Raw genomic sequence first — 8178 nt, 5'->3', positions numbered from 1 at the left:
CTCTGATCCCTTTTCTCAGAGCTCCTTCTTCCTTATATACTATTTTCCTCCTTCATCTCCACCATACACGTGCAGGTCAGATCTGCTGTTGTTGGTCTTTGTCACATCAACCTTCTCCCAAAACTCTTAGGTAGTAGCTGTGAGTCTGAAAAAGCCACTGCTCAGGTATCATTTTCACATTAATGCGGCCAGAGTGTTAGTTGAGGAGCATTTAATGTGGAGACAGCAGCTTTTCCTGGAATTGCTCTATTACCATGCTCTAGTGTGCTTACTTACTGTACTTATCTTTTTCTTTGGAGTACTTTGGAAGATTGTCTTTGTCGGTAAATCACTTTTCTTCCACCTCGGCTTTGGCTAGTTGAGGATACAGTTGTCCCCAACACAGCTTCCTGGGTTGCCATGACCACCACTGTCTTCTTCATATGCGATTGTGGGTCTCAGACCCAACACAAAAGGTGGATGTATATCACTGGACTCTATGACCCCACAATATATAATTGGTTTTAAATTTTATTCTATATTTAAACTCTCCATTAAAATCTTGTTACACCATATTTTCTTTAAATAGTACTATATATAGTTTTATATACACACTATCATAATAGTTTCCTATTAATGATTACTCTAATTAACAAAATTCATATTTACAAAATATATATATAAAAAAAATTATATTGTTTAACTTTTCTGTGTATTGCACGGGTTATTGACTTGTTAGGATTAATTAAATAAATAGACATGCAATGAGTTCTTATTTGTAAAGTATAAAGTGGAGTAAAAAGAGAGGATTTGGATTTATAATACTACAACCTCAATGAAAATAGAATCCTCAATTTCATTCTGAGTATTCCACTTTGTGCTCTATTAATCATACCATGCCATATAACTAATTTATTTTTATCTTATTTTATTTTAAACTTCAGTTAGTTTATAAAGAAAGAAAAAATAGATGTATTATAGGTTATTATTGGTTGAGTATAAAGTAGGATAAAAGATTTTCATTACCATTAGATTTATGCATGATTGCAACTATGATCATAATTCATACCTTTACCAAACCTTATTTTTTCTTCTTTTCGATTTTTTTTTTTTTTTAGAAGTAACAATAATGGAAGTAGTCTACGGAAGAAAAGAGGTGCTCCTCAACAACGATGATTTGAAAGCAAGATAGGGAAAGAACGCAGAAAATAAATAAGTATATGAGGTGGAAAAATGTAAGGAAAAGCAGCATTGCATTAGTTGTTATCTATATCTTTTATCTCTATTCATGACTCATCTATTGTACGTAGAAACGATAAAACTAGGACATGGCAGTAGGCGGGTCCAATAATTCACCATCCTCCATTAATACAGTCTCTTTAATCTCCTGTAACATCTTCAATACCTGCCACATAGTGGGCCTCTGCTCAGGTGAGGTTAGGCTACAAGCTATAGCCACCTCAAGAAGCATTTCCATACTATTGTCTTCCCCTCCATCTTCATCCCTTGTGGACCTAACCCAATTTACCATATCATTGGGCACCAAAAATGGATGCTGCGATGGAGGTTTGCCTGTGAGAAGCTCTAGCAACAAAATTCCAAACGAGTAGACATCGGATTTTGAGGTTGATTGGTGATTGGAATTGCGAGTTTCGGGGGCTTTATATGCAGTGTTTTCTTGGTCATCATCGCAGGCTGGGTTGGCAAGGATGGAGAGGCAGTAGTCCGTGACACATGCCTCGAAGTCGGGGCCAAGGAGGACATTGGAGGACTTGAGATTGCCATGGACAAGCCTCCATGCTTGGTGGATGTAGGAGAGGCCTTGTGCTACATCCTCTGCTATTTTTAAGCATGATGTCCAATGGAGTGGCTTTGCCCTAGTTGATTTTGAACCTGCACATGCAATTTTTAAACGTACTACATCAAAGAGGATTTTATTACTAAAAATAAAATCAAAGACGAGTTTACAAATTTTAATGCAATTCATAGTCTCAACTAACAACTCTATGCATTAATTCCAATTAGCTTAATTGATAAAATCTCTCATCACAAAACAAAGGACCTAAACTTGAATCCAATTATACCATAATATCAGTTAGTGTCTTGATCTAACCACAAAGAGCAACCACCATAAAGCAAATGTTATAGATTGAAATTTTATACATATAATTTTAATCTCAGTTTCATATGTTGAAGTAACACAACATATACATAAAATTTTAAGTTGAACCAAAATTAAAAAATATTTCAAATAATAATAATATGAAAAATAAACATATGCTTTGTACATTGCTTGAAAGTCAGTTAAAATCTGAGAAAATATACACAAATTGCACAATATTTAATATCCCAAATTTGTTGCCAATATCTTATGAAATTATATTGATATGACATAACTATGCCATTCAGTTGGAACATAGTTTTTTTTTTTTTTTTAAATCTAATATGTACAGCCATACCTTTTAGGTTTTTGTCCTCAATTTCTCAATCAATTTGTAATATATTTGTGCATATTTTTATTTATATTTTTTTTCATTTACATTTATTATGTTTAATCCGTTTTTTAAATCCTTAATCAAATGAATCTTATTTATAGTGCAAGTACCTTTTTTTTTTTTTTTTGAGGAACATTTATAGTGCAAGTAGTAAAACCTCGGCCCTAAATTATTCTAGGTTAGCCTACGGTTAGTTACTATATAAATCATGCATGGGCTTTATTGTAATATGAACAGTTCATATAGTACATATGTAACTATCAAATGTCTTCTATTATGAGTATAGGTCATATCTCTCTCAAATATATATATATATATATATATATAGGTCATCTGTCCAAATAATGTTAATTCTTACTACCAAACATTGTTAATTCTTATTTTTTGCTCTTTATTCATACTCTATTCTATCTCACACATAATCACAATAACAATTTTAACATTCATGAAAGAGTGTTCCATCAACAGTTAAGATTGGCCTTCAATATTTAGAAAGCCTTATTTAGAAGAGATTAAATTTTGTACAGATGTGGTATAAAACCCATGTTTTACCCCTTCAATACCAACATATTACATCATCTTATTACATATTCAATAATAAGCACAACCATACTCAATTAATTCTAATACACAAATATAAATCCAACCAAATTAGGAGTTTATTAAGATGTTAAAGTGTGGTAGAATGTAATGAATTTTAAATAAAATGTTGATATGACAATCTCTTATTGAATAATGTGAAACATAAGTGTTACACCCTATCCTTACCAAATTTGGACTCAAAAAAAAGTGAGCTGTTCCACTAGGAACGGAGGGAGCCCATTATGGATCACCTTTATTATCAAATAAGATCGGCTTTGCTATATATGAATGTTACAGGAATCAGGTGGGCTGGGCTCCACTAGCTACGAATGGGTCCACTGGAATAGTAACAGTTAATACCTTCAGGCCCATCTAAGTTCATAATCGTATATTGAGGTGGGTCCCACAACGACAACTACCAAATATAATTCCTAAATTCCAGCTATGACTATTCCTCGTGCAACCCGACGCGAACAACTGCGCGTGGGACAAGCAAACTCAGACACTTTTTGCTGGGGTCCTGTCAGAATTTCAAATCGGAGAAAATTCAAGAGGCTGTATCCTATAGGTCCCACTCCCATACCCTACCCCACAACCACCTAAGTATTATCTCCACGCGCTCTACTTTAGAGCAGCTAGTTCTGGTAACATGCCAACACAGTGACCATGGTCTCAACGAGAAAGATACTTTTACAAAATCAAAATATTTTTTAAACGTCAAAATCGAAGTCCCAATGTAGTCATCAGCAAGATTCTCGGTTTTAAGATACCACCAAAATCTAGTCCTATCTACCATCGATTACAAATAATCATGTCGTTATATCTTAATCTCGTTCCTGCTAACTACTAATAATAATAAAGAGAAGATTTCAAAACAGAGGTCCCTACAGTTATTTTAGTCTCTAAAATAGTTGAGAAAAAAAAGGACTAATGAGCTTATCAGTGTTTAAAGACTAAGTTAACTTTAAGAACTAGATTAGTCAAAAAAAGACCTTAGACATTGTTGGCGCATGACTAACCTACCTATCGGTGTCCTATCAATGTTTGGGGATTAAGATAGTTTAACGGCCTAAATTGGTCAGAAAACCTTTATCGACGTTAGTTCAAATTTCAAAGTATGGTAATGAAAGTTTAAACAGTAATAATTTAATTAAGAAAATAAAAACAGACTTACCGTGAATGAGAGAGGAGAGACTGCCATTGGGCTGGTAATCATAAACCAAAAGCCTTTCTTCCTTGGCGTGGAAAAAGGCCCTAAGTGGAACCAAATTTGGATGTCTAAGCCCACCCACTGATTCCATGTGACGCTCAAATATTTCCTTACTTGTACCCGCTAATTTCCCAGCGTCCAATCTTTTAACACTGACAATCAGACGGTTATCAAGCACTGCCTTGTAAGTGGTCCCAATGGTCCCACGCCCAAGCAACTCAGCCGAGCCTCTCATAAGCTGGTCCAGCGAGTACAGCTGCGCCTCACCCGCACAGAATACTAAGCTCCCACTCTTCGCCACCTGCATCCCTTGCGCTCTCTTCACCTTCGCCTCCAACTCTTTCTCTTGCTCCATCGCAGCTTGCGCCGCCGCAGCATCCGCTTCCTCCGAAGCCATCGCCGGAGCCGCCGTCAAAGCCGATGCCGAGTACTCGCCCTTTTTCTGGCTCCTCTGTTTCTTAACGGCTATAACGAAGCAAACAACCGAGACGATCAGAACCGCCACGCCAGCCGAGAAGCCGATGATCACTTTGGTTCTCTCGTGCTTTTTTTGTAACGGTTCGTGACTCAGCTCGACGCCGTGTACTTCCGCGCTCTCGCCTAACGAAATATGCGGCGGAGGCGCCGCATTCGACGGAGACGGTTGTGGTGTGAAAAAGGGAGTGCCAGGCTGGCATTCCTTGTTTATAATCTCACCGCAGAGAGTAGGGTTTTGTGAGAACGAGGAGGAGCCGAACCGGACGAGAGTGACTGTAACCGGAATCGGTCCGGTTAGGTTGTTACCGGAGACGTTGAAGGTTTGGAGAGTGGTTTGGTTAAGTGGAGGAACGGAACCGTTGAACCGGTTCCACTCGAGCCGGAGGTAGTAGAGCCGGTCTAGTGTGGCTAACCAAGACGGTAATGCTCCGGTGAGGTTGTTGTATGATAAATCTACGGTTCTGATTCGATGGAGCTTCAGGATCGACGGTGGAAAAGTGCCTGAGAAAGAGTTGTGGTCGAGAAAGAGGGTTTTGAGGTTGACGAGTCCGGCGAGGTCAGGAATCGGACCGGTGAGCGAGTTGTTTTGCAAACTCAGGATTCGGAGCTGGTCAAGCCGAGTCAACGTGTCTGGAGCTAAAGTACCAACTAGATCTAAGTCCTCAAGGACGAGACGAATCACTCTCTGTTGCACGCATTTCACTCCTTGCCATTGACAGAAACGGAAGGTCGTGTTTGGAGAGAAGGAGTAAAGTTTGTTTTTCGAATCAGCTTTGGATTTGAAAGATAAAAGTGCTTGCACATCGTTTGGTTGTGAATAAGAAGAAGAAATTACTAAGGTGAAGATGAGTGAGAAGGAGATGAAGAAAAGTTTAAAGGGTTGAAAAGGAAGCATTGCCAGCATTATTGGAGAAACAGTTAGCAAGAATGTGAAAATGGGAATGAAGAAGGTTGGGTGTTTTTTCTCTTTGCTATTTTTCTCAGTTGAAAAGCTAAAGGGCAGCACAAGAAGAGTGTGATTTGGCCATATTTTTCATTTGCCTAATAGACAAGGAGAGGGTTTAAGCAGAAGGTGACAAAAGCATGTAATAGCTGAGTAGCCGCTGTCGGACTCTGCAAAAATCAGAATCACGTGAAGGCAAAGGGAAACAACAGGGAAAATTCTGATGACACAACTATTTGTACAGTATGACTGTGTTGAGACTTGAGAGTACTGTAATTTTTTATAACTTCTCAACTGTACTATTTATGAGTTATTAACTGTTGTACGGTTGAGATAATTTACTACTAACAGGTTGGCTTTGTTGATTGCTCATGGGCTTTGGCTGTCACGCCACGGAACTTATTTGCTTTTAACGTGAGAGGGAGAGAGAGAGTGTGTGTGTGAGATTGTTGTTGGCTTTTGAGGAGAGATTGTCTCCTTTTTTTTTTCTTTTTTGGGTTTGGTTTAGTTTTTAAGGTCCTTTTCGTGTGCTTGGAACGGTGTTCTCTGTCTGTGACTTCACAGTTACGTGATTTTGAGAGATGCTTTGACCTGAAATTTAAGATGTAATATGATTGCATGTTTGATTAGCATGTCTTTTTCCTTGAAATTTGATTACATATTACAAACGTAATAGTGAAAGTATACCCAATACTATTCCAAAAAACAAAAAAAAAAAGTATACCCAATAAGTCATAACTACAGAGTTTTAAAGACGCAAAAATAATCGAAGTGATTTTGTAGTCTGATCACTCTATTAAATTTGAGCTGGTGTTCAGAGATTTATACGGGCTCAAGAATTTGATAAAGCCCGACTTCTGATTTGTCTATGATTTTCATATCAAACCCAAATCCACAAATAAATTAATAAAATGGGTAAATTTCATTAACATACTATTAGGTCTAGACTTATACTAATCAGGTCCAAAACTTTTCAAAATTAACTAATTTGGTCTCTAAAGCTAACTTAGTTAGAAACTAAGTTGACTTTAGAAACTAAATTGGCTAATTTTAAAAAGTCTTGAATTTTTTTGAAGGAAATAGTAATATTTATTAGAATACACGAACATGAAAGTAGTATATATAATTTTTTAAACAGACTTATAATATATTATATAACCAGAGTTCCACTATAAAAGGATCTAACCTTTGTAGCAGTAGCCTAAGATTATAAGAAATGAAACTCATAATCACAACCTAATTGGCATTAGCTCAAATATCAGGATATGTTAATAGAATTTACCTTAATAAAATTTGTACACATGTAGTTTATACATATATCATTGCTCTTTTATACTTGGTAAGCTAGTCTATAATTAACCAGGATGCAGGACCCATAATTTAGCTCTTGTGCATAGAATCTCGTTGCCTAGAATTTCTCACTGAAGCTAAGGTCGACTTTTACCATCAAAAAACGGGCTTAGAAAAATACTTGATGAATACTAGAATCATCTGTGATCACACACCCCATTTCAAACCCCACTCATATGAAAAAGAAAAAGAAAAGATGGGCTTAGTTTAGCCTGAACTTTGAGAATAATTTTCGGCGGAAGCCCAACACTGTAAATCGGTAGGCCTAATAGAATGTTTTCAGGCCTTGGGCCATCTCGGAACTACGAAATTTGGAGAAACAGTTAGCAACAAGGGCTAGTCTATATGTTGGACACACATAAGTTGGCTTGTTCAAATTTTTTAACAACAAAAGGGCGTTTGGTGATCAATCCCATTTTGCTTCATCCGATTCCTACAGTTAAAAGTGGTATAGTTGTTAGTTTGAATTGGTAAAAACATTGAACAATTGATTTCAAAAAGAGGTTTTCTATAAATGTTCTTTTCTAACAGTTTTTATTTTCAGTGGTTTTTCCTAGAAGATGTCAGGAAAAGAGAGATGACCACTTGCATACCTACTCTGTTAAAGAATAAAAAATTTCTTAGTTCTTTGTCCTTTCCTTTTTTTTTTTTTTCTTTTTTTTAATAAATGAATTTGATTACTGCCAGTCTTACATTTGAGTGAAAAAAAGAAAAGAAAAAGATTTTATGTGATATTATCACTTTTTACCATATCCTAAACTTTTGACTACTGCCACAATATTTAATTATGACAAAATCTAAATGACAATCTTCTCAACAACACTCATTTAATAAAAATAGATTAAATGACTAATTTACGAATAAGATATTATCATTTAGCTAATCCCTTTCTCTCTCTCATTTTCTGTGCTTTCTAGAATTTATATTTTGTACACCTAACCTAAGTAGTGACATGTACGTATAGCAAGTTGCTAACTGAAAAAAAATGATCAAACAATTAATCAAAGAGGCTGATAAAAGATTTCACCTGAGTTGAATAAAAAGAGAACAAGTAGAAATGATAATGCGGTGGAGCGGTTAGACATTTTCACTTAACCAAAAAATAAGTATAGCAAATCTATTCCAAATTTCTAATACTTATA

At 36.1% G+C, this 8178-nt stretch overlaps 1 protein-coding gene across 1 annotated transcript; it reads right to left on the bottom strand.

Moving 5' to 3' along the window:
• Positions 1 to 1168: 1168 nt before the first annotated feature.
• LOC115974145 (probable inactive receptor kinase At5g67200) lies at positions 1169 to 5892 on the bottom strand. The gene is made up of 2 exons (XM_031094362.1): positions 4231 to 5892; positions 1169 to 1872 (listed from the first exon to the last, which is right to left on the bottom strand). Exons 1-2 carry the CDS (start codon positions 5645 to 5647, stop codon positions 1301 to 1303), a joined length of 1989 nt encoding a protein of 662 aa, XP_030950222.1. The 5' UTR covers positions 5648 to 5892; the 3' UTR covers positions 1169 to 1300.
• Positions 5893 to 8178: the final 2286 nt, after the last annotated feature.

This window comes from Quercus lobata, chromosome 2, assembly GCF_001633185.2.
Source record: "Quercus lobata isolate SW786 chromosome 2, ValleyOak3.0 Primary Assembly, whole genome shotgun sequence".
Classification (NCBI taxonomy): domain Eukaryota; kingdom Viridiplantae; phylum Streptophyta; class Magnoliopsida; order Fagales; family Fagaceae; genus Quercus; species Quercus lobata.
The sequence above is the reverse complement of the archived record's forward strand: the minus strand, read 5'-3'. Positions and strand labels throughout refer to the sequence as shown.

Excerpts from the sequence above, each read along its gene's own strand:
- LOC115974145 (XM_031094362.1), bottom strand. The coding sequence starts at position 5,647 with ATGCTGGCAATGCTTCCTTTTCAACCCTTTAAACTTTTCTTCATCTCC. Across the intron at positions 1,873-4,230 it reads TCTCTCCTCTCTCATTCACG|GTTCAAAATCAACTAGGGCA; the intron begins GTAAGTCTGTTT and ends TTGCATGTGCAG.